The sequence below is a fragment of the Halichoerus grypus genome, chromosome 2 (assembly GCF_964656455.1).
Source record: "Halichoerus grypus chromosome 2, mHalGry1.hap1.1, whole genome shotgun sequence".
Classification (NCBI taxonomy): Eukaryota; Metazoa; Chordata; class Mammalia; order Carnivora; family Phocidae; genus Halichoerus; species Halichoerus grypus.
The window spans coordinates 132,315,013-132,342,749 of record NC_135713.1 but is presented as its reverse complement, the minus strand read 5'-3'; the positions used below and the strand labels follow the sequence as shown (position 1 = coordinate 132,342,749).

Sequence of the window (27,737 nt, the reverse complement as noted above, 5' to 3'; positions counted from 1 at the left end):
AATATGGTCTTTGCTCTAAGGAATGACGAGCAAAAAGCTTTGGGAAGCTTATCTGATTATCCCATTTAATTCAGTTGAGTTACATGTCTTTGGAAGAAATCTGGCTTGAAACAAAAAAAGGTATTCCACGGGGTTAAGTGGTATTATCTGGGAATTTTGTAAATTCTGCAGGCTGAGAACGCACATTATTGATTTTATATAAACCAGAGAGCACTTTCCAAGCCAGAGCCTAGTTCTGGCTCCTAGTCTGCCCCTCTATGCTTCAGTCAATTTCTCCCAGGGTTCTTACAGTAAAACCATGTGTTACACTCAGATGAATGTTAATGACTCTAATAACTATGTTGCTCTGTTTCTTCAAAATATCTGATTGATTGGAAATACATCCTCCCTCTGTGAAGAGATTATATATTTGCATGCTCTGTCTCAATGCCATTTTGGTACAAAGTCATCTTCCATACATGTTCCTGTTATCTCAGTTCGCTTGGAAGAAACAACAGCCTCCCTTAGGCTTTTATTCTCCTCTGCACTTGGATCTGTAAGTAAATATGCAGGTGCATTGGCAGGGTGTGGAAGCCTCTAGGAGACTGCCTCTACTCTGTTCAGGAGAACATACTGGAAACTACGGGGCCATCTTATAAGAAGCCTGGGGTGTACCAGGGCATCTCAGCTATTATTCCATTTAAGAGCTTTGTAAAATAGTTATAGTTCTCTTCATATTTAGTAAGAGAAAACTGGATACACACAACTGGGCCAGGTGTCGGTTTGTGTCTGCATATAACCCGATCTGAGCTCTGAAAACTGAATACTAAAAGATCAGGATGGAAGAAACCATTTTGCATTTATTTTGAGTAAATGAGACTTGAGACATTGGCCTCACCATGCATATATATGCTGTATATCCAAACCAAAAATAAAATCTAAGGTTATTTTTTATATTTAAACTTTGCTTCAAAAGACATATGAAAATACACCTACATACAAAAAGAAAGTCTGTACCTACGCCTTTTAACCATTTTGGGGGGAGAAATTATTCTGTGCATAATAGCTTACCATGATTTGGGTGCTTCGCTGAGGCTCGAGAAATTGTTAGTGCCAATTCCAATTTGCTTAGTTCATTTACTTTGCACTTAAGATGTAAATTAATCATTGCTGGTAACATCAATTTAGTTGTAATTAATCATAGAGGGAGGAGTTAAGCAGTCATATTGGTGCCAGCCATATTAACTGCCTTATCTGATTGCTCTCATGTAATTTTCCAGCACTTTGATGAATATACAAGTCAAGAAATACTTTGGGGGCTTCCAAGAATATTCATAGTACATTTGGAAATAGATTTGAAAGATTATAAATAGTTGATTGCTGCCTTACCTGAAGACATTTTTTGTGGCTTTAGATATATAACTTACACACACACACACACACACACACACACACACACACACACACACACTTTGTCCCTGCTTTGGATAAATGACTTGTTGGTGCTTTCAGAGCAGTTGAAGCTAAAAATGGAGATTTTACTAGAGTCTTGGCAGCATGTTCAAGGTCAGAGAGAAGTGGATCCCAACAAAGAGCAAGTATAGATGTTTCCTATGCCGTTTCCACCTATCAAATAAATATTTAGGGGAAAATATAATTCTCATTTGCAAATATGCAATATTTATTAGCTCTTGACAAAAACTATTGATTTTTATAACATTACATTCAGAATATATCCATATATTTACTTACGACTAACAGAACTTTAGGTGATTTACAGCAGACAAACAAATAAACCAGTACTACACTGATGTAAGAGGAATGATGTACTAAATCAGCGTATTTTACAATCCCCACATGCCTGGAGACTCCCTATCCATTGTATCAAGGCATTCTTTCCTTTATGGTGAGGACAGATCTCACCTACAACATAGAAGACACAGTTTATCACAGAGTGTCAACATACACTTTTCAGTCCGTAGTCTTAAAGGCCGGACTTCGCAGGTGTTCTCATGAACGCAGGAGGAAGGTCTATGTTATGAAGTGTTAGCTGGCTCCCCAGTGCTCCCCATGGCAGAGTGGTTGATCAGGTCTTGTGCTGGGTTTCCTGAGCTGGTGCTCCCTGCAAATGACTGGTCCTGCTGGGTCCCTTTGGCCTGGCCTTAGCATCGACTTCTGAGTTCACGGTCCCTTCCCTGAGTCTGGTCCTAGGGTCCCCGTACCCTCCTTGGCACTACCTCAGTCATCTTCAGGTTTATGAGTTTACTTTCAGCTTTTCTGTCCTCCCAATGGAGAATAGGGGAAGATGTGGATCCTCAACTTGCTACAAATGGGCCAGAGGAAGCTGTGCTGCTATGTTACAAGCCCACCTGCTCAGATAGCTCCCTGTGGTTGAGGTACTATAATGACCGTGGGATCTCTCTAAGAGGCATAGAAATTTCTCAGGCCAAGCCCAATGAACCAAAACCAAACTGAATCAAAACAAAAAACAAACCAGAACCAAGGAAACCTAATCTGGAATTTCCCCGATGGCATCTGGATGTTTCTATCCATTCTCTTGGGGTTTTGACCCCATGACCACACTCTCACTCTTTATTCTCTTCTCCTTGGCTTTTTCCCAAGCCCCAGCATGTGCTTCTCTTTTGGCTTCCTGTCTTATAGGAATTCCCCCTACTTCACATTCTCCCATTACCTCTACGATACGGATGACAGTAAAACCTGATGATCTCAGTTTCCCAGGTTTGGTCCTGAGCAAGTGGAGGGAATGTTTTAGTGCTTTGAAAAGCTCATTCCTCTGCATCCAATCAGTAATTTGGGAAGTAGGAGGGGGAGGTGGTACCCTTAAATAGGAAAAAGGACCCTTCCTGGAAGACTTCCAACATTTGGAATACCGGGGAAAGGATGCAGTTCAAGATGTAAGAAGGTAAATGGTAAAAGACAAGTCTTTATTCTACCCTAAGTGTCCCTTGGGCACCCAGCTACAGAGATAATCACTGTCTCCAGGGTCTTATATCTATATTCTAAGGTTTCTATTCCTAACCATGTAGGTATATGTAGTTTTTTTCCTTCTAAAAACAATTTGTAGCATATTAGGCGCACTGTTCTGTACCTTTCATTTTTTTTTTTTTTTACTTAAAATCCCTTTATCAGTTCATATCACTACCCAGACAGCTGTCTTACTCTTCTTCATGGCTGCATACTATTCAAATATAACAAAGTAACACAATTCATTTAACCAGGCCCTCCTGACCTCTTTTGGTTGTTTCAGTATTTTTTTTTTTCTTGCAAACAATGCTATAATGACTATCTTGCCATATGCCTTACTTTGAACATGCCCAGGTTAATCTGTGGGATAAATTCCTCAAAGTGCAATTGCTATATCAAATATAATTTTTCATTAGGATAGATATGGCCAGATTCTTTGCAACAGAATGGCTCTTATAGTCTTATCAATATAAATAGGAATGTCTGCTTCCTGTTGCCTTTCCCAGCAGATTGTATAAACTTGATCTTTGACAGTGGGAAGTAAAAAATGGTGTTTCAAAGCTTTAATTTGCATTTCTGTTCTTATAAGTGAAATTGAGTCCTGTGTAAGTTTTTAAGAGTCTTCTAAATTTTTGTTTGTTTTTATCCTGTTTTTCCATTTTTCTCTCAATTTGTTGGTCTTACTGATTTTCAGGGGCTTTTCATGAATTAAGAGGATTAGCTCTTAATTTGGGATATGCTATTTCGATGTTATATTTTATTTGTTTGTTATTTGTCTTTTGGCCTGTGTATGGTGTACTTTGATACATAGAAATTTATTATGTTATCTAATTAATCATTTTTTAATTTTTAGTTTTATGGCATATTAGCAAAGTCTACTCTACTCTGAGATTATAAAAATAATTCTCCCATGCTATTAGTAATTCTATGGTTTCATTTTTTATGTTGAAATGTTTGATCCATTTGGAATTTGTTTTAGTATAATGTACAAGGTAGAAAGTAAATTTTTTCCAGATGGTGACCACTTATTCAATAACGCATTTTTCCCACTTATTTGAGATGTGAATTTTATGATATTATATAATATCAAATAGAAATACATGATATAATATGATTTAAAATATAATGTTTATTTCTGGAATTTCTATTCATTTTACTGATCTTTTTGTATAATCGTTTACCAGTACAATACAACTTTAAATATTTCAGTAATTAACTAAAGAAAGAAGAGAGTTGGCTTTTTGTTCATGTTACTGCATTTTGAACTTAAGTGATTAAAACACCTAATTAACTAGAGCAGGTCATACTTCACCCAGAATGAAAAATTACAAATGACAGTAATATCCTCAAAGAAGAAAATTATGCCACAGAACCAACTTGGAAATTACTCTCGTATATATGTCATCGCTAAATATTGAGCATGGCTCATGTCAAAAGTTGTCGGAAGGGTCTGACAAATACCAACATCTAGATGAAGTTTAAGAGAACTGCAACTTAGCAATTGAGATAGTGTTTTAACAGGTACAACATTTCCACTTGGAAGTGTGATCTTGATGTTGATTTTCTTACCTGAATAATGTGACCTACACTCGCTGCTCTTAATTAGATTGTGTTGGGACTACAGAGCCAGAGGAATTTCGCACCGACATTAATCCTATCTGGAGAATACCAGCTCGAGCCTGACAGTTTTTAGGAGACAAGGTCAAATTCAGTACAACATATTAATAGCGACCATGGGAGAAAATGGAGGTGTTATGGCCCAGAGAAAGCAGCATATCATTATAGGCCATACTGCAATCAGCTACTTTTTATCAACTAAAGGTTTTATGTTGTTTTTAGGTACAAAATAATATACACGCATGCAAATGTACACAGTAGAAATGTGTCTTCAGAGTAAAATTTGGAAGTTTTTCTCTCCAAAGAGAGTACTCAGAAGCAGTACAGTTATCATTTTGGTGAACACTGTTGCAAAATTAGTCTAAGAGGGATGTTTTGTTTTGCTTTATATAGTTAATATTTATATTACTCATTTTGTTTTGCATCTTGATTTTATTACTTAGTTTGTGGTGGACATCTTCCCATGTTAACACGTGGCCTCACTCATTCTTTTTTGATTTGTGTTAAATTTTTGCATTAGCAATGTTCTCTTTATGGAATTTATTATCATTATTATTTTAAATTACAGAAATAAATGCTGATAAAAAATTCAGCAATACAAAACTGAAATTAATGGATTAGAAAGAAACTCAGAAAAACAAAAAAACGATTTTTATTCATCAAATATACAAAAATAAAAAGAGTATATAGAGAAGTGGATGTTCTCAACATTTCTACATTTCTTTTTTTTATTATTATTATGTTATGTTAGTCACCAGACAGTACATCATTAGTTTTTGATGTAGTGTTCCATGATTCATTGTTTGCATATAACACCCAGTGCTCCATGCAGTATGTGCCCTCCTTAATACCCATCACCAGGCTAACCCATCCCCCTGCTCTCTCCCCTCTAAAACCCTCAGTTTGTTTCTCGGAGTCCATAGTCTCTCATGGTTCGTCTCCCCCTCCAATTTCGCCCCCTTCATTTTTCCCTTCCTTCTCAATAATGTAGTTATATCTTTTATAAATTAAAAGTTGGCTGAGCAATCCCTTTTTTGAGCACCAATACTGCATAGATCAAAACCCCAGAATGCAAGGACATATGTGCAAGGATTTGTAGAGCAAAACTCTTCAGTGTGGTGAGAAACTGGAAACGACCCCAAAGTCTGTCAGTTATGAAATGACTGAACATATCACAGGTAACAATGATATAGAAGATTAAGCTCTTATTTAAAAAGATGTGTTTGAACTAGACAGACTTTCAGAATGGGCTTTTGAATGAAGATACCAAGTTGAGAAATAATGTGGTATAGTGTGAACTTATATTTTTTCTGCAAAAAACATCAAAATCTACTCACACACATGCACAAACATGAAAACGGGCTTGAAATAATACATCAGCCTAGTAAAAATGCTTCCATGAGTAGGGATGTGATTATTAGTAGTGATATGATTTGGTGATATGATCATGTTTTCCTTTAGAATTTATACACCATGGTAAACATGTATATATTACTTTTATAATTTAAAAAAGTGAATAAAAAACACTAAAATGGAAAAAATAAATGATTGGATGAACAAGTATTATAGAAAATACCTTACTATTGTCATATAAAGTTTAATGACTTTAGGAGGAGGTACTCTGAATATTGGTACAATATCAATATTCTAAGCATCAGAAGTCGTAATAATGGAGTGGTGTTAGATGATGCTCGATAATATTCTGCCTTTATTTCATTTTATTTCTCTGGTCTAGAGAGCTGGAATCTTGCTTTGGTTTCACTATTCTTTCTTTTTAGAAGATTCGTGCAGGAGAGATGTGTTCGAAGAAGGCTAAGGAAAATATCACTTGATATTAACTGGGCATCAGCCTCAACACCAGTTCTGCAACCCTGAACTCACCTCACCACCCATGGCCTTCTTTTTGCTTGATCCAATGGAAACCTAGGGCCCAGAAATGAAGCAGGATGAAGACAGGCCATGCTACATTTCTACATCTACACTAGAAGATCAACACCTAGCCATGTAATAGTAAAAAAGATACCTCTGCCAAAACAAAGGAAATAGGGGTAAAGCAGAGCCCCAAATAGGTTTATCTGTACTTCCAAGGTTTCCTCCATAATAAAACATGGCTGACCAGTGTCTTGATATTTATCAGATTAGCACTCTCTACCCTTGGAAGATGGGTTTCTTGCCCCTGATGCCCACTCATCCTTAAGTAGGAAAGAAAAAGAAGAGGGAAAAAGAAAGGACTTTCATTCCTTAGATTATTCAGGTTAAAAACAAAGGAAAAGGATATAATCTACTAAAAATGTAAAGCAACAACTGGAAAGAGATGGAAATTAATCTCCAATTACTTTTCCAACTTGGGGGGTTCACAAAAATAAAAGCCATATTTTTCCCAAGCACTTCTAGGTTTCTCAAACCATCTGTGCTTCAAGGAGAATTTACTACATGTGTTTTTAGTTAATTTACACTTAACTCATCAAAATGTTGACTTGTTATTCCAGCTATTTGATGTCTCAGAAATCATACACACATTTTAATATATGTTCAAAAGTCTTTCCCCCATTTGGATAAGGAAGTCATCATCAGCTAGCAGTAAACAGAACCTGGAAGAGCTTAAGCCTGATTCTGAATGGAGAACTGAGGAGATTCCAAGGAGTTTGAAACTCGGAAAACTAATCCCCACACACATGGTGACAAGATCTTTAAAGGGAAAAACACAAGAAGGGACCAAAAAACATCAAAATCATCACAAGCATAATGGGAATTTTTAGAATGTGAAGATGTTTAATTAGGGGACTTGCAATATACATCATATTAATATAGATCATCATTAATTTGTATAATGTTCCTTAAATAAAAGAACTTCGAGGTCAGCACAAACAGCCCCACAGTAGTCCATGTGTACTAAACACTGTGTAGAAGTCAATACGTTAATTTTTCTATGAGAAAGGACCGAGGAAACTTTTCAGAACTTCTGATGACCCAATGACCTCCTTTCCTTTTCAGTAAAATGTATTAAACGCATATCCATGAAACAGCTCCTCTGTCTTCACAGAGGTAGGCTGGAAATATTTTTTCTTTCCCCCCAACTTGAATATGTTTCTAGACCAGAGCACTTGAGTAAAAGTTATCACAGATTAATGTTTTTGTCTGCTCTTACACCTGACAAAAGCTTCAGTCAAATCTAGAACAATTCTCATGATCCACACACATTCTGAGAGCTGTCTGATGCAGGAAGCTGGCCTTTTGTGACTGAAGACAGCAAGGGGTTCACAGACCCGACTGCAAACCATGGAAGGTGTTCTGAGGCCAAATCCCATGTAAGTATGAGAGGAACCAAGTCATGTCCAAGAATGGCCACAGAAGGAAGCAGAAGATTCAAGATTCAGAGAGGTAGATCCATAGGAACATGAACTAGAAATGAATCAATAGGAACATGAAATAGAAGTGGATCAATAGGAACCTGACGCTGGAGGGATGGGAGCAGCCAAGGGACTGGGGAATGTTCTGGGAGCAGTTTGGGGAGTGGAGAGGGCACAGACAGATACAGCAGGAGGGGAAGGGCCAGTTTGGGGCATGATCATGATCATGAGCTCATGAAGTAGTCTGGCTTGCTTCCCTCTTCAGGGATAAATTCATAAAATAATACAAGTATCAGGGGCAGAAGGAACCACAATAATCATCTCATTCAACTTTATCAATTCTAACGCTCTCATTTTTATAATTGTGGACTTCACTGCTCAGACTAGACGGGCATCGGTTTGCCCTGGCTATGCCCCAGCTAGTGTCGGAGCTGGGCAGAGCGACTGTGGGGCCTCTATCTACTTCCTGCTCAGCGTCCTGTCCCTGCACCACATCCCAAGTGAGTTAGTCATTTCCGGTTTCCTTTCTTCTTTTTAAAGTTTCTTTTTTTTCCCCCACTTGCCTCATTCATTCCCAGTGTAACTTGAGATTGAAGTAGCAGTGACAAAATGTCACACCCAAAGCTCAAGTGGAAGTGTTCCCCGAGGGGGTCACAGCAACGTGTGTTTGTTTTGTGAGGTTCCATGCTCATTCTCAGCATATGGGTTCAAAGCTGTGAACCAACCTTGAACCTTGGGAACTGGGAGTTGACATGATGGGACTAATATGTAAAAGAAAAAAAAGGTTCAGAAGACTTGTTGGATGTCACTTCTCTTTTCAAAAGGAACATTTTGGTGAGTTAAGTGTAAATGAGTCGGCAACACTCCGATTTTATTTCCTCGCCAGATGCCTGGTTTTAAAAATTAATGGAAAAAAGTGCTCGGCACAACACGTTTTGAATTTTATTGGTCTTTTTTCCTCTAGAAGATGGAAGCTGAAGAATGTGAAGACAACTGAATCGAAAGCCATCATGAGTTTTAAAACGTGTGTATAGCACATGACACTGTCAGATGGAGGAGTAGGAACATCCAGCCTCAGAGCTCTCTTTCTGAAAGCCTTGTTATACTTCCACTGGTTGACTTAATTATATTACTAACACAAGTTTCCAGGCAGGTTTTTATCTGAACTTATTGTACGAGAATCAGGGACGGGGCTGTGAGGAATCCATTTCATAAGTACTGTAATGCTTGAATAAAGGTAGTAATTGGGCAATTAGAATACAAGAGATAATAAATGACTTTGTTTAAAATGTGAAGGCTTGGGGTGCCTGGGTGGCTCAGTCGTTAAGCGTCTGCCTTCGGCTCAGGTCATGATCCCAGGGTCCTGGGATCGAGCCCCGCATCGGACTCCCTGCCCCGCAGGAAGCCTGCTTCTGCCTCTCCCACTCCCACTGCTTGTGTTCCCTCTCTCACTGTGTCTCTATCTGTCAAATAAATAAATCTTTAAAAAAAAAAATGTGAAGGCTTTCCAAAAAAATAAAACAGTCTATTGGATGATCTTTCATATATACCATTTTATCTGCCTCAGACATTTTACTTTGTGCAGTAAGAGGTAGGATCTTTGCAGAATTCTGATGATTTCCATCAAGAAAAAGAAATATTTGAGGATTCTCATAATCTGTTTTCATTTTTGCCTTTTTGGCCAACCTGATGGATTCTGTTCTATTATTTTATTCATTCTTCTATTAATAATTATTCTATTAATATCATGGAAGATATTTGGTAATTATTTTACTAATATTATGGGAGTCTTTAGTCAAATTCTTTGGTTTTGTTGTAGGAATCAGTCCATAATTAGCTAAATAAATTTTTTAAAAGATTTTTAATTTATTTATTTGAGAGAGAGAGAGAGAGAAGAGAGTGAGAGCATGAGAAAGGGGGAGGGGAAGAAGAACAAGGAGAAGCAGGCTCCCGGCTGAGCAAGGAGCCCAATGCGGGACTCCATCCCAGGACTCTGGGATCATGACCCTACCCAAAGGCAGACGCTTAACTAACTGAGCCACCCAGGCGCCGCTAACTAAACAAATTTCAAATCTTCTGTACAGGCAGTGTTCACAAACTCATCTTTTTTTAAGCCTATATTTATTTCTTGGTGTGCCCGGGAACTTCTAAGACAACCTATAAGTTTATATAAGTGCTTCCTGACTAGCTTGTGAATGGACTTTCTTTAAAACACACTAGCATGATTTAAATCAAAATATTTCTGGTGCTACAATTGGATAAAATCACAAGGAAGTTATGCTAGCAATTTTATTAAAATGATAGGTTGGATGGGACAAAAACACTCAGTCCTATTGAGCACCAAGGTGGAGCATACTTCACATAGCTTACCTTTTATTGACAGAGTCAAGCCCTATCACATAGCAATAGTACTTTACATGTCAACATCACATCTGTCATTAAGTATGTGACTTTTTTCTTTCTTTTTTTTTTTTTTTCCTGTTGTTTCATGTATTTCAAATAGAAAGAAAACTGGGCAACATTTCAAAATTTAAATATGGTGCATGAAAAGGCTTTGTTCACATTTAATTAAATTACTGTTTATATGCCATATGTTTAATCCGACATTGCTTGTATCCCAGATGGAGGTAATGGGTAAGAATAAGGTATAATTTTTTTTCCCTCTTCTCAAAGTACAGGGTACAAATTGAGATGATTTTCTAAAAAGTGTCATCACAATGACAAACTCATATGGCCACTGCTGTGACTTCAGCGCTTAAATGATCCCTTCATGGCTCATTAACTCTCAGAACTATAAAGATAACTTCTCTGAAGATAGGTAGGACCCTGAGCTCCAGAAGACAATACTTAAATATATTTGAGGCTCTTAGTGAAACTTTCCTCAGGCATACTGCTCCTCAGACTAACCAAAACTGTTCTTCAGGGATTTCTGATCAGGTTTATTTTTAAATTATAAATAAAAAATAAAGAGTTGGTGTTAATTTAAAAGTGTAAACTCAAGTCACGAAAATGTAAATTCAGTAAAACATTTAATGCACTGTGAGCTAGAAAGAGATAGACAGGAACCTTGTGGGATTTCCCTATGTGCGGAGGGAGCCGAATTCACTGTTCTCATCCACCGAGTGGATGTGCTTCCCAGAGACGAGGGGAAGGGTCATTTTTACCATATGAAGTGAGCGTGTGTTTTTCTTGCTTTTGCTGTTGTGCTGTTTTTGCCATATTTTCTGAGTTCAAGTCTCTAATCAGTTGGTGGGAGTGTAGATTTAATGATATTTATTTTGGAAAACATGTTCTGCTAACATTTTGTAGTAATATAAGCCATTTCATCCTAAAATTGGCAGCCGAAACTAGCATTATGTCCACATAAACAACTACTCAAATGTTTCCGTCAAAAGCATGTTGGGCACCCAAGGCCAGGACATTATTTCTGGGTCTGTGTACTGCTAAAAGGGAAAGTTGCGCAGGCAGGAGGCTACCTCCAACCCACACAGATGGAACCTGAGGAAACTTTAATGTGCCCCCGTGTATACGAAAAGAACTCCTCACCTTTTGTTTTTGAAGGTGAGTAAGTGGAAATAGCAGAAACATAAGGAGGAAATTCTTGGCCCCAGTGGTACTTGAGGGGTAGGCTCTCTTGCTCTTTGGAGAGGGTCAAGCCAAGCAGCGGGAGAGGGAAGTGGGGAGGCTTCCCTGTGATGGTGACACAGATATTAAGCTAAAATGAGAATGATACCCATCTTCTATTCTCACTAAAGGGTGGAGTAGGAGAACCTACCTACCACCTTGGTTTGCCAGGTGAGAGAGTGTCAGGATAGAAACAAGGGCATTCTGATACTATAGGGCAGTGGTCATTTTATTTTTTTGAGCATCTGCCATAGACTAAGCAGTGTACCAGATCTTTTAGATAGATATTCCTATTAAAATGTCACAAATCTCCTGCAGTAGTAGTATAGGTGAATAATATCATAAGTAACCTATATAATGTAATGTAACGTGATGTAATATAATATAATATAACATGTACGGAGAGTTTGGCCAATTTGCCAGAATCCTACAACTAGCAAGAAGGAACATCAGGATTTGAATTATGGAATCTGACTCCACTGACCATCTCTTTCAATACCATCATCTGGATCAACAGAGGACAGAGATTGTGGGGAAGTAAACCAGGGAGAGGAGGGAAGAGAGATTAAATAAACAATGCTGTATTAATAACCGAGTGACAAATATTGCCATGCTACTCATTAAGTTATTTAAATCCTTGATCTATGGTAGAGAGTCATGAATGCACACAAATTTTTAAATGGTATTGTGATCCTTGACAATGATTAAACATGCACCCTCCCTCAAAAGGCTTAAACACACACTCATGTAGTCTTTACTTTCACTACATGTACCAGTTGCCTAGATGCACGCTCCTGAGTCACCCTTAATATCATCCTCCTTCTGATCTGCCATAGCTCACCTTGTCCCAATCTTAATTTTCCCCCATTTTCCTCCATTTTAGTGAAAGGTTGTACCAACCATTCTGTGCCCAAGCCAGGAGCCTGGAAGTCAGCCTTGGTTATCAGACTTTTCCTTATCTCCCATGTTCAATCTTTTACTCATTTCTATTTTTCTTCCTAAATAGCTCCCAAATCTGTGCTTTTTTTTTTTTTTTACTCCACCTCCTCCATCACTATTACCTGGACTTCTAACAGTAGTTTTGTACCTCTGACCTCTAATCCATTCTCCACAGACTAGGCAGGAAAATTTGTTAGTAATGCAAACATCGGATCCCATCGGTCTGCTTCAGATCTAAGACTGTTAGGCCAAGACAGAAATCCTGCGCATGGCCTGTGGGGCCCTGTGATAGCTGGCCTCATTTCTCTGTCTTCACCTCATAGAACTCCCCTCTTCCTCTCTTTACCATATCATCACCTTGACCTTTCTGTTTCTGCCTCACGGCTGGCTATTGCAAATGTTCTTTCACAAATCCCTCTCCATTTCCCTGAGTGACCTTTAAACTTATCGTTTAGATGGTTCAGCATTCACCTCCACCTCCCCTTCCCAACCCACCAGGTGTCGGCTTTCTCACATCCTCTCTGTTCACCCCTTCTCTTTGCACACATGTAACGATAGTGATGAAACATCTGCTTGTCTATCTTCCCTTAGCAAAAACTAGGAGAGCAAAAGCCAAATCTGCCTTGTACACTAGTCTATACACATCACATAGCACAGAGCCTTTAAGATATTAGGTAGCTAATTAATCCTCAAATGATGGCATGAATGCATACTTCCTCTATCACCTTCAATTAAGGAAGAGAATGAGTCATCTTAGAACTCTGACAGTAGGTTCCTAAAGAGCAGCCACTCTTTTTTTTTTGTTATCATTAGGGGCTAGCATGATGCCCAGTAGATTTTCAACAGTGAGCTTACTGAAAGTACAAACTACATGCATTTAGTTTGTAGAGGGAGGGGGGGAGGCCTCTAGCTATTAGGAAGCAGAATACTCTTCCACCATAGAAGACCTAAGAGTTGCATCTCCTAGGCAAATCAGGGAGCTCTACGACAAACCTTTGAATTACCTAGATTCCTCTTTCCTCTTGTATTAGCCAGGGTTCTCTGGAGAAACTGAACCAATAGGATATATATAAAAAAAGGAATTGACTCACATGATTTTGGAGGTTGAGTTGTCCCGTGATCTGCCATCTTCAAAGTAGCGATGCAGGGAAGTGAAGTTCAAAGGGCTGAGAACTAGAGAGCCGATGGTGTATATTCTAGTTCCAATCCGAAAGCCTGAGAACCAGAAACACACAGGGCAGGAGAAGCTCAAAGTCCAGGTCAAACTGTCAGGCTGAGAATGACATCAACCTTCCTCCACCTTTTTGTTTTCTTCAGGCTCTCAGTGGCTTGGATGATGCACCACCCTCACTGGAGAGAGCCATCTGCTTTACTAAGTTTACCAATTCAAACACTAATCTCATTTGGAAACACCTAGAAATAATGTTTAAACAGATATCTGGGCATCCCATGGCCCTGTCAAGTTGACAAAACTTAACCATTACCTTTCTATAGCTGAATATACATCTAACCCTACGATTTTGAATAGTTTAGTTTCACTGTAACTTTCAGAATTCTAGTAGCTGAGATCCTTGTAGATCATTTGTGAGCTTATAGTTGTTGGAAATCTCATGGAGACAACCCAGTGACTCCAATAAATAGCACCCATAAATTCTCAAAGACACACTTCACATGTGCTACTTAAAATTACTCCAGAAATGCTTATGGGTATTACATAAAGCCACAAAGATGAGTAAGAAGATACAATCAGCCGACTTTGAAAAATGTTCTAACATAATCTAATAACTTTGAGAAAATTGTTAGCTATGGTCGAAGAAGCTAAGATATTTCAATTTCTTTTTACTTGGCTACAAATTCTTCCTCCCTTCCTCCCTGTGAAACTCCTAAAGTGGAAGTTGTGCTCAATTACTTTAGTTATAAGCACATTCTAATTCTTCAACACCACATCAAAATGCCAGAGTGAATTTCCAAGATACAAATGCACTTAGGGATTAGCCTCATCAATGGAAGGACTACAGCTGAAAATGCTCCAATAATAAAAGAGAGGTTACACTAAGAAGTGAATGATTGGTATGAAAAAAGAGAGTTCTATACCTTAGAGTTACAGTCATGTGTCTATTTGTAAATTATTTGCCAAATCACTGGTGTGTAGAAAGTTACAGGATGATACTAGATTCTGATAGTGCGCTGTGTTATTCCAAAGCTCACATGTTCCTATATTTACAGCAACAGCCTAGAAAACAAGACTGACAGAGTCACTTCGTTAAGTCTCCTTAATTTTCTGCACCCTAGTTTTCTCTTGTATGTACTACAATAAAAACTCTCTGTGTACATGTCATGGGCTGGTTATGCCTACCATTCTACCATTGACTCTTGCCTAGCGCAATAACTCAAGAGAGATAGTGCAATATAAAAAAATATGAACATCTCCTCCCATAGCATTACACATGTAATATGATTACTACTCTTGTCAGTGCAAGTGGGAGAAAGGAAATAGACACCCCAACTTTATCAAATCTGTTAGTTAAAGTGGAAAAAAAAAATACTACTCTAGTGGAGTCAGTATGATAATTTGAAGGAATTAGCTCAATACTAAATGCCATGGAATCAGTCCTAAATGAAACCCCCAAAACTAGCCTAACAGGATTACAACTGCTGAATAACAATGCTCTAGTTTTTATTCTTGAATGACAGAGTATTGTTTAAGATCTACGTCAGTTGCCATTGACAATAATCATTCATACCATTTCAAATCAAAGGGGTGGAGCAAAAACCGTATTAAATAAGTGAAGTTTTTATTTTTTATGTTATATCTTTTTTATTTGAAACAATTTCTATATTTTCTGTTTTATTTAATCAGGAATTATATTTCTTCATTCCACCTTCCGGTTCAAATATTAAACCCTTAATGACTTATAGAGATTCTAAGGTTAAAAGGCCAGAGGTGGACTGATTAGATTCTAAACATTTAATTCTCACTTGAGAGACTAGGGACACTGGTTGACCAGGCATAAATAGATACTGTGTTAAAGGAAGGTTCATTTGGCTCCTTTACTTTTACCACCCCTGGTTTCCTCTTAGATCTTCAATATTTCAACTTTAGTTGGTTTCCTACTTGGAAAAGAAGAGAGGAAAAGAAGAAAGTCTGGAAAAGAAGGAAGTGTCCATACAGGTTTTTGAAAATCATCCAAGATCCACAGAGATTTGAGGGGAGGGGAGTCTCAAGTCCAACACCTTAAAAAGTCCAACATCTTAAAAATGCAAACCTTGAGAATCAGGGGAGTTTCATGGCTGATAAAAGGTCACATATTCAAATAAAGTGGGGACGCATTATGGTACAGTGACAGTAAAGGGATGGAACTCTCCAACAGTGACTTGAGGCCCCTTAGCACCAATTTCAGTTTTGTGACATCACTTGAATTGTGGCTTTGAATGATTGCGTAACTGTTACCTGTCGTGTGCATCTTGTATCCCCAGAAAAATCAAGCTCTTTGATTTCCTTTTGTCCCCATGGTTTTCTAGCACGATGCAAAACATACTCAGTAAAATTTAAATAAGCCTATTTGGCAAGTCCTTTTATTGCCATCAGATCCCTTGACATTTTTAATTCAGAATTTTTTTTTAATTTGAAAAATAAATGAAAATCCTAGTCCTTGCCTTAGCCAGACTTGGCGTGTTTGCTACAGCTCTAAACTCTGTGCACGTTGCAGGGCTGGTTATCCCCAGTGTTCTATCGTTTATTCTATTCCAGCACAATGATAATTCGAGACATGACACAATACAAATAAATATTTGTAAGTTCTAGCTGGACTCAGAGATTACAACATTTTTTTTTTTCTTGAGTCAAGTTCCAGCGCAACCTCTTTATTTCCATTCTGATGATCAATGTCAGGAAAAACGCCCCCGTCTTCAGCTACAGGACCACTGAACAAGATATCCCTCATTGTGCATTCTCGAGTTTCAAACACCTGCCAGGTTCTTTCAGAGGTGGACCCTCTTTAGGGCAGGTATAGGCTCTGGCTCCCTTCCAGGGGTCCGCTTCCTGAAGCTGCTATTCTCCGACCTCTGACTGTGGGTTTCTTTCTTTTTTTTTTTTTTTTTAAGATTTTATTTATTTATTTGAGAGAGAGAATGAAAGACAGAGAGCATGAGAGGGAGGAGGGTCAGAGGGAGAAGCAGACTCCCTGCCGAGCAGGGAGCCCGATGCGGGACTCGATCCTGGGACTCCAGGTCATGACCTGAGCCGAAGGCAGTCGCTTAACCAACTGAGCCACCCAGGCGCCCTCTGACTGTGGGTTTCTTTTGCCATTATTTTCCTGACTCGGACAAAAGACAGCCACCCTTTTGGACCTCCACGTGGCTCAGCTAGCGGATCCAAATTCTGCTGCTTCCACACCGCAGAGTGATCTGCCATGTCCGGAATGGCCTGCGAGCTAATGTCATCTTGCATTTTGAGTCTTTTAGTTTTCGGTGACTTATCCTTACCGCAAACAGGTCCCTGATTATTTCTTTGTGGCTTGCTCTAATATTACATTCACAGCCAGAGCCTGATCCTGATTTGAGAATAGATTTCATCATTTCTTCCCGGGCTGCCGCCTACACTGAAGAAATTTGGCGCGTTTGGAAGCATTTGGGAATCAAATGTTTTTCAGATTTCCCTAGTATGACTTTATATCATGATCATAAGGTTCTTTTCCTTTTCTAAAGGTGAAGGAATTTAAAGTTATGTTTGGTCTCAGGTTTGTTAATCTCAGCTGCAGAACAGCCTGGTCTTTCAGAGGTCTTTGTTCTGAACACAAGTGATGCTTCTTTTCTTTTTTTCTCCCCCGCCCTTTTTTTATTATGTTATGTTAATCCCCATACATTACATCATTAGTTTTTGATGTAGTGTTCCACGATTCATTGTTTGCATATAACACCCAGTGCTCCATGCAGAACGTGCCCTCCTCAATACCCATCACCAGGCTAACCCATCCTCCCAACCCCCTCCCCTCTAGAACCCTCAGTTTGTTTTTGAGTCCATAGTCTCTCATGGTGGGTCTCCCCTTCTGATTCCCCCCCTTCATTCTTCCCCTCCTGCTACCTTCTTCTTCTTCTTCTTTTTTAAAACATATAATGTATTATTTGCTTCAGAGGTACAGATCTGTGATTCAACAGTCTTACACAATTCACAGCGCTCACCATAGCACATACCCTCCCCAATGCCTATCACCCAGTCACCCCATCCCTCCCACCCCCCACCACTCTAGCAACCCTCCATTTGTTTCCTGAGATTAAGAATTCCTCATATCAGTGAGGTCATATGATACATGTCTTTCTCTGATTGACTTATTTCGCTCAGCATATTACCCACCAGTTCCATCCATGTCGTTGCAAATGGCAAGGTTTCATTCTTTTTGATGGCTGCATAATATTCCATTGTATATACATACCACATCTTTATCATTCATCTGTTGATGGACATCTTGGCTCTTTCCACAGTTTGGCTATTGTGGACATTGCTGCTATAAACATCGGGGTGCACGTACCCCTTTGGATCCCTACATTTGTAACTTTGGGGTAAATACCCAGTAGTGCAATTGCTGGATCATATGGTAGCTCTATTTTCAACTTTTTGAAGAACCTCCATACTGTTTTCCAGAGTGGCTGCACCAGCTTGCATTCCCACCAACAGTGTAGGAGGGTTCCCCTTTCTCTGCATCCCCGCCAATATCTGTCATTTCCTGACTTGTTAATTTTAGCCATTCTGACGGGTGTGAGGTGATATCTCATTGAGGTTTTGATTTGGATTTCCCTGATGCCGAGCGATGTTGAGCACTTTTTCATGTGTCTGTTGGCCGTTTGGATGTCTTCTTTAGAAAAATGTCTGTTCATGTCTTCTGCCCATTTCTTGATTGGATCATTTGTTCTTTGGATGTTGAGTTTAAGAAGTTCTTTATAGATTTTGGATACTAGCCCTTTATCTGATATGTCATTTGCAAATATCTTCTCCCATTCTGTCGGTTGTCTTTTGGTTTTGTTGACTGTTTCTTTTGCTGTGCAAAAGCCTTTTATCTTGATGAGGTCCCAATAGTTCATTTTTGCCCTTGCTTCCCTTGCCTTTGGCGATGTGTCTAGGAAGAAGTTGCTGCAGCTGAGGTCGAAGAGGTTGCTGCCTGTGTTCTCCTTTAGGATGTTGATGGACTCCTGTCTCACACTGAGGTCTTCCAACCATTTGGAGTCTATTTTTGTGTGTGGTGTCAGGAAATGGTCCAGTTTCATTCTCCTGCATGGGGCTGTCCAATTTTCCCAACACCATTTGTCGAAGAGACTGTCTTTTTTCCATTGGACATTCTTTCCTGCTTTGTCGAAGATTAGTTGACCATAGAGTGGAGGGTCCATTTCTGGGCTCTCTATTCTGTTCCATTGATCTATGTGTCTGTTTTTGTGTCAGTACCATACTGTCTTGATGATGATAGCTTTGTAATAGAGCTGGAAGTCCGGAATTGTGATGCCACCAGCTTTGCTTCTCTTTTTCAACATTCCTCTGGCTATTCGGGGTCTTTTCTGGTTCCATACAAATTTTTGGATTATTTGTTCCATTTCTTTGAAAAAAGTGGATGGTATTTTGATAGGGATTGCATTGAATGTGTAGATTGCTCTAGGTAGCATTGACATCTTCACAATATTTGTTCTTCCAATCCATGAGCATGGAATGTTTTTCCATTTCTTTGTGTCTTCCTCAATTTCTTTCATGAGTATTTTATATTTTCTGAGTACAGATTCTTTGCCTTTTTGGTTAGATTTATTCCTAGGTATCTTATGGTTTTGGGTGCAGTTGTAAATGGGATCGACTCCTTAATTTCTCTTTCTTCTGTCTTGTTGTTGGTGTATAGGAATGCCACTGATTTCTGTGCATTGATTTTATAGCCTGCCACTTTACTGAATTCCTGTATGAGTTCTAGCAGTTTTGGGGTGGAGTCTTTTGGGTTTTCCACATAAAGTATCATATCATCTGCAAACAGTGACAGTTTGACTTCTTCTTTGCCGATTTGGATGCCTTTGATTTCTTTTTGTTGTCTGATTGTTGTGGCTAGGACTTCTAATACTATGTTGAATAGCAGTGGTGATAGTGGACATCCCTGCTGTGTTCCTGACCTTAGGGGGAAAGCTCTCGGTTTTTCCCCATTGTGAATGATATTCGCTGTGGGTTTTTCATAGATGGCTTTTATGATGTTGAAGTATGGACCCTCTATCCCTAGACTCTGAAGAGTTTTGATCAAGAAAGGATGCTGTACTTTGTCAAATGCTTTTTCTGCATCTATTGAGAGGACCATATGGTTCTTGTTCTTTCTTTTATTAATGTATTGTATCACATTGATTGATTTGTGGATGTTGAACCAACCTTGCAGCCCAGGGATAAATCCCACTTGGTCGTGGTGAATAATCCTTTTAATGTACTGTTGGATCCTATTGGCTAGTATTTTGGTGAGAATTTTTGCATCCCTGTTCATCAAGGATATTGGTCTGTCATTCTCCTTTTTGATGGGGTCTTTGGTTTGGGGATCAAGGTAATGGAGGCCTCATAAAACGAGTTTGGAAGTTTTCCTTCCATTTCTATTTTTTGGAACAGTTTCAGAAGAATAGGTATTAATTCTTCTTTAAATGTGTGGTAGAATTCCCCTGGGAAGGCATCTGGCCCTGGGCTTTTGTTTGTTGGGAGATTTTTGATGACTGCTTCAACTTCCTTAGTGGTTATAGGTCTGTTCAGGTTTTCTATTTCTTCCTGGTTCAGTTTTGGTAGTTGATACATCTCTAGGAATGCATCCATTTCTTCCAGGTTATCTAATTTGCTGGCATAGAGTTGTTCATAATATGTTCTTATAATTGTTTGTATTTCTTTGGTGTTGGTTGTGATCGCTCCTCTTTCATTCATGATTTTATTTATTTGGGTCATTTCTCTTTTCTTTTTGATAAGTCTGGCCAGGGGTTTATCAATCCTGTTAATTCTTTCAAAGAACCAGCTCCTAGTTTTGTTGATCTGTTCTAGTGTTCTTTTGGTTTCTGTTTCACTGATTTCTGCTCAGATCTTTATTATTTCTCTTCTCCTGCTGGGTTTAGGCTTTATTTGCTGTTCTTTCTCCAGCTCCTTTAGGTGTGAGGTGAGGTTGTGTATTTGAGACTTTTCTTGTTTCTTGAGAAAGGCTTGTATTGCTATATACTTTGCTCTTAGGACTGCCTTTGCTGCATCCCAAAGATTTTGAACAGTTGTGCTTTCATTTTCATTGGTTTCCATGAGTTTTTTTAATTCTTCTTTAATTTCTGGGTTGACCCATTCATTCTTTAGTAGGATGCTCTTTAGCCTCCATGTATTTGAGTTCTTTCTCACTTTCCTCTTGTGATTGAGTTCTAGTTTCAAAGCATTGTGGTCTGAAAATATGCAGGCAATGATCCCAATCTTTTGGTACCGGTTGAGACCTGATTTGTGACCTAGGATGTGATCTATTCTGGAGAATGTTCCATGGGCACTAGAGAAGAATGTGTATTCTGTTGCTTTGGGATGGAATGTTCTGAATATATCTGTGAAGTCCATTTGGTCCAGTGCCTCATTTATTTAAATTTTTTTTTTATTGTTATGTTAATCCCCATACATTACATCATTAGTTTTAGATATAGTGTTCCATGATTCATTGTTTGTGCATAACACCCAGTGCTCCATGCAGAACGTGCCCTCCTCAATACCCATCACCAGGCTAACCCATCCTCCCACCCCCCTCCCCTCTAGAACCCTCAGTTTGTTTTTCAGAGTCCATTGTCTCTCATGGTTCTTCTCCCCCTCCAATTTCCCCCCCTTCATTCTTCCCCTCCTGCTACATTCTTCTTCTTCTTTTTTTCTTTCTTAACATATATTGCATTATTTGTTTCAGAGGTACAGATCTGAGATTCAACAGTCTTGCACAATTCACAGCGCTTACCAGAACACATACCCTCCCCAGTGTCTATCACCCAGTCACCCCATCCCTCCCACCCCCCACCACTCCAGCAACCCTCAGTTTGTTTCCTGAGATTAAGAATTCCTCATATCAGTGAGGTCATATGATACATGTCTTTCTCTGTTTGACTTATTTCGCTCAGCATAATACCCTCCAGTTCCATCCACGTCGTTGCAAATGGCAAGATCTCATTCCTTTTGATGGCTGCATAATATTCCATTGTATATATATACCACCTCTTCTTTATCCATTCATCTGTTGATGGACATCTTGGCTCTTTCCACAGTTTGGCTATTGTGGACATTGCTGCTATAAACATCGGGGTGCACGTAGCCTTTCGGGTCCCTACTTTTGTATCTTTGGGGTAAATACCCAGTAGTGCAATTGCTGGATCGTATGGTAGCTCTATTTTCAACTTTTTGAGGAACCTCCACACTGTTTTCCAGAGTGGCTGCACCAGCTTGCATTCCCACCAACAGTGTAGGAGGGTTCCCCTTTCTCCGCATCCCCGCCAACATCTGTCATTTCCTGACTTGTTAACTTTAGCCATTCTGACTGGTGTGAGGTGGTATCTCATTGAGGTTTTGATTTGGATTTCCCTGATGCCGAGCGATATTGAACACTTTTTCATGTGTCTGTTGGCCATTTGGATGTCTTCTTTGGAAAAATGTCTGTTCATGTCTTCTGCCCATTTCTTGATTGGATTCTTTGTTCTTTTGGTGTTGAGTTTGATGAGTTCTTTATAGATTTTGGATACTAGCCCTTTATCTGATATGTCATTTGCAAATATCTTCTCCCATTCTGTCAGTTGTCTTTTGGTTTTGTTGACTGTTTCCTTTGCTTTGCAAAAGCTTTTTATCTTGATGAAGTCCCAATAGTTCATTTTTGCCCTTGCTTCCCTTGCCTTTGGTGATGTTTCTAGGAAGAAGTTGCTGCGGCTGAGGTCGAAGAGGTTGCTGCCTGTGTTCTCCTTTAGGATTTTGATGGACTCCTGTCTCACATTGAGGTCTTTCAACCATTTGGAGTCTATTTTTGTGTGTGGTGTAAGGAAATGGTCCAGTTTCATTCTTCTGCATGTGGCTGTCCAATTTTCCCAACACCATTTGTTGAAGAGACTGTCTTTTTTCCATTGGACATTCTTTCCTGCTTTGTCAAAGATTAGTTGACCATAGAGTTGAGGGTCCATTTCTGGGCTCTCTATTCTGTTCCATTGATCTATGTGTCTGTTTTTGTGCCAGTACCATACTGTCTTGATGATGACAGCTTTGTAGTAGAGCTGGAAGTCTGGAATTGTGATGCCGCCGGCTTTGCTTTTCTTTTTCAACATTCCTCTGGCTATGCGGGGTCTTTTCTGGTTCCATACAAATTTGAGGATTATTTGTTCCATTTCTTTGAAGAAAGTGGATGGTATTTTGATGGGGATTGCATTGAATGTGTAGATTGCTCTAGGTAGGATTGACATCTTCACAATATTTGTTCTTCCAATCCATGAGCATGGAACGTTTTTCCATTTCTTTGTGTCTTCCTCAATTTCTTTCATGAGTATTTTATAGTTTTCTGAGTACAGATCTTTTGCCTCTTTGGTTAGATTTATTCCTAGGTATCTTATGGTTTTGGGTGCAATTGTAAATGGGATCGACTCCTTAATTTCTCTTTCTTCTGACTTGTTGTTGGTGTATAGGAATGCCACTGACTTCTGTGCATTGATTTTATATCCTGCCACTTGACTGAATTCCTGTATGAGTTCTAGCAGTTTTGGGGTGGAGTCTTTGGGATTTTCCACATAAAGTATCATATCATCTGCAAAGAGTGAGAGTTTGACTTCTTCTTTGCCAATTTGGATGCCTTTGATTTCTTTTTGTTGTCTGATTGCTGTGGCTAGGACTTCCAATACTATGTTGAATAGCAGTGGCGATAGTGGACATCCCTGCCGCGTTCCTGACCTTAAGGGGAAAGCTCTCAGTTTTTCCCCATTGAGAATGATATTCGCTGTAGGTTTTTCATAGATGGCTTTTATGATATTGAGGTATGTACCCTCTATGCCTATACTCTGAAGAGTTTTGATCAAGAAAGGATGCTGTACTTTGTCAAATGCTTTTTCTGCATCTATTGAGAGGATCATATGATTCTTGTTCTTTCTTTTGTTAATGTATTGTATCACGTTGATTGATTTGCGGATGTTGAACCAACCTTGCAGCCCAGGGATAAATCCGACTTGGTCGTGGTGAATAATCCTTTTAATGTACTGTTGGATCCTATTGGCTAGTATTTTGGTGAGAATTTTTGCATCCATGTTCATCAGGGATATTGGTCTGTAATTCTCCTTTTTGATGGGGTCTTTGTCTGGTTTGGGGATCAAGGTAATGCTGGCCTCATAAAATGAGTTTGGAAGTTTTCCTTCCATTTCTATTTTTTGGAACAGTTTCAGAAGGATAGGTATTAATTCTTCTTTAAATGTGTGGTAGAATTCCCCTGGGAAGCCATCTGGCCCTGGGCTTTTGTGTTTTGGGAGATTTTTGATGACTGCTTCTATTTCCTTAGTGGTTATAGGTCTGTTCAGGTTTTCTATTTCTTCCTGGTTCAGTTTTGGTAGTTGATACATCTCTAGGAATGCATCCATTACTTCCAGGTTATCTAATTTGCTGGCATAGAGTTGCTCATAATATGTTCTTACAATTGTTTGTATTTCTTTGGTGTTGGTTGTGATTTCTCCTCTTTCATTCATGATTTTGTTGATTTGGGTCATTTCTCTTTTCTTTTTGATAAGTCTGGCCAGGGCCTTATCAATCTTGTTAATTCTTTCAAAGAACCAGCTCCTAGTTTCGTTGATCTGTTCTACTGTTCTTTTGGTTTCTATTTCATTGATTTCTGCTCTGATCTTTATTATTTCTCTTCTCCTGCTGGGTTTAGGCTTTATTTGCTGTTCTTTCTCCAGCTCCTTTAGGTGTAGGGTTAGGTTGTGTACTTGAGACCTTTCTTGTTTCTTGAGAAAGGCTTGTATTGCTATATACTTTCCTCTTAGGACTGCCTTTGCTGTATCCCAAAGATTTTGAATAGTTGTGTTTTCATTTTCATTGGTTTCCATGAATTTTTTTAATTCTTCTTTAATTTCCTGGTTGACCCATTCATTCTTCAGTAGGATGCTCTTTAGCCTCCATGTATTTGAGTTCTTTCCGACTTTCCTCTTGTGATTGAGTTCTAGTTTCAAAGCATTGTGGTCTGAAAATATGCAGGGGATGATCCCAATCTTCTGGTACCGGTTGAGACCTGATTTATGACCTAGGATGTGATCTATTCTGGAGAATGTTCCATGGGCACTAGAGAAGAATGTGTATTCCGTTGCTTTGGGATGGAATGTTCTGAATATGTCTGTGAAGTCCATTTGGTCCAGTGTGTCATTTAAAGTCTTTATTTCCTTGTTGATCTTTTGCTTAGACGATCTGTCCATTTCAGTGAGGGGGGTGTTAAAGTCCCCCACTATTATTGTATTGTTGTCAATGTGTTTCTTTGCTTTTGTTATTAATTGCTTTATATAATTGGCTGCTCCCATGTTAGGGGCATAGATATTTACAATTGTTAGATCTTCTTGTTGGATAGACCCTTTAAGTATGATATAGTGTCCTTCCTCATCTCTTATTACAGTCTTTGGTTTAAAATCTAATTTGTCTGATATAAGGATTGCCACCCCAGCTTTCTTTTGGTGTCCATTAGCATGGTAAATGGTTTTCCACCCCCTCACTTTCAATCTGGGGGTGTCTTTGGGTCTAAAATGAGTCTCTTGCAGACAGCATATTGATGGGTCTTGTTTTTTAATCCAATCTGATAGCCTGTGTCTTTTGATTGGGGCATTTAGCCCATTTACATTCAGGGTAACTATTGAAAGATAGGAATTCAGTGCCATTGTATTGCCTGTAAAGTGACTGTTACTGTATATTGTTTGTGTTCCTTTCTGGTCTATGTTGCTTTTAGGCTCTCTCTTTGCTTAGAGGACCCCTTTCAATATTTGTTGTAGGGCTGGTTTCGTGTTTGCAAATTCCTTTAGTTTTTGTTTGTCCTGGAAGCTTTTTATCTCTCCTTCAATTTTCAATGACAGCCTAGCTGGATATAGTATTCTTGGCTGCATATTTTTCTCATTTAGTGCTCTGAATATGTCCTGCCAGTCCTTTCTGGCCTGCCAGGTCTCTGTGGATAAGTCTGTTGCCAATCTAATGTTTCTACCATTGTAGGTTACATATCTCTTCTCCCGAGCTGCTTTCAGGATTTTCTCTTTGTCTCTGAGACTCGTAAGTTTTACTATTAGATGTCGGGGTGTTGACCTATTTTTATTGATTTTGAGAGGGGTTCTCTGTGCTTCCTGGATTTTGATGCCTGTTTCCTTCCCCAAATTAGGGAAGTTCTCTGCTATAATTTGCTCCATTATACCTTCTGCCCCTCTCTCTCTTTCTTCTTCTTCTGGGATCCCAATTATTCTAATGTTGTTTCGTCTTATGGTATCGTTTATCTCTCGAATTCTGCCCTCGTGATCCAGTAGTTGTTTATCTCTCTTTTTCTCAGCTTCTTGATTTTCCATCATTTGGTCTTCTATCTCACTGATTCTTTCTTCTGCCTCATTTATCCTAGCAGTTAGCGCCCCCATATTTGATTGCACCTCATTGATAGCCTTTTTGATTTCTACTTGGTTAGATTTTAGTTCTTTTACTTCTCCAGAAAGGGTTTCTCTAATAACTTCCATGTTTTTTTCAAGCCCAGCTAGTATCTTTAAAGTGATGATTCTGAACTCTAGATCTGACATCGTACTAATGTCCGTATTGAGTAGGTCCCTGGCAGTCGGTACTACCTCTTGTTCTTTTTGTTGAGGTGATTTTTTCCGTCTTGTCATTTTGTGCAGAGGAGAATAGATTAATGAGAGAACAAAATGCTAGCAGGGTAACAACGTCCCCAGAAAATATACTCTAAACAAATCAGAAAAGACCTGAAGCAGTGGGAAAAGAAAGGGAAAGAGAGAAAAAAGAAAAAGAAAGAAAAAAAGAAAAAAGAAAAAGATAAAGATAAAAACAAACAAAAGCAGGACAAAACAAAACAAAACAAAAACAGAATGTGATCAAATATGATCAGGCTGGATTATAGATCAGTGCCACACACTAGATTTTGGGTGTATTTTGGTCTGTTAAAAGAAAGTCCCTCCCAAAATTTTAAAGAAAGAAAAACTTATATATGTACAAAAATAAGGGTTGATATGATGAAGGGATGGAATATGACTGTAAAGATGGAAATTATAAAAAATTTTTAAAAAGGATTTGATAAGTTGTTTGAAAAAAGAAAGAATAGGATTAAAAAAAAAGAAAGAAAGAAAGAAAAAAAGGGAGAGAATGTGATCAGGCGGGGGAGTAGAAAAAAACCATACACTAGAGATTTAGAGTATATTTTGATCTGTTAGAAGAAACTATCTCAAGATTTTAAAGAGAGAACAACTTATATATATATGCCAAAAATACGGGTAACTACTATGAAGGGATAGAATATGACTTTAAAAATGAAAAATAAAAATGTTTTTTATTAAAAAAGGGATTGATAAGATGTTGGTTGAAAAAGGGAAAAAGAAAAATTCAAAAAAAAAAGAAAAAAGGAAAAAAGAAAAAAAGACAGTTAAAAAAAATAATTAACTTTGAAAGACTAAAGAATCATGGTAAAAAAGCCATGAATTCTATGTGCAGTATTCCCCTAGCGCTGGAGTTCTGCCGTTCTCATTGATCGGTAAACTTGGTCTTGGCTGGCTGTTCTCGCTGATCTTCTGGGGGAGGGGCCTGTTGCCGTGGTTCCCAAATGTCTTTGCCGGAGGCAAAATTGCCCCGCCCTTGCCGGTCCGGGCTAAGTAATCTGCTCGGGTTTGCTCTCCGGAGCTTTTGTTCCCTGCAAGCTTTCCGTACAGCTTTGGAGGCGGAGAGTGAAAATGGCGGCCTCCCAGTCTCCGCCCCGGCGGAGCCGAGAACTCGGGGTCCCGCTCCTCAGCGAGCCCCCAGAGAAAAGCAGTCAGTCACTCCCGTCTCCCCGGTCTCCGGCCACACTCCACGCTCACCCGGCCTGTGACCGCGCCTTTCTATCTGGCATCCGACCCCGGGTGGAGTCTCCAAACCCAGCAGATCCCCGCGGTGCGCTCCCGCACCTCTCCTCCCGGGGGAAGTAGGTGAGTCTCCCCGGATCTGCCGCTTGTTGGGTCCCTGCTGGAGGAGCAGTGACCCGACTGTGCCGCGGATCACGGTTTATAGCAACC

The 27,737-nt window shown here is 39.1% G+C and overlaps 1 protein-coding gene across 1 annotated transcript in view; it reads right to left on the bottom strand.

Moving 5' to 3' along the window:
- LOC144381148 (uncharacterized) overlaps positions 1-27,737 on the bottom strand; it is a 638,603-nt gene that overhangs the window by 257,646 nt on the left and 353,220 nt on the right. The window contains exon 5 of the mRNA XM_078067564.1: positions 13,586-13,709. Coding sequence (XP_077923690.1) covers positions 13,586-13,709 — 124 coding nt within the window. The remainder of the gene's footprint in view (positions 1-13,585; positions 13,710-27,737) is intronic.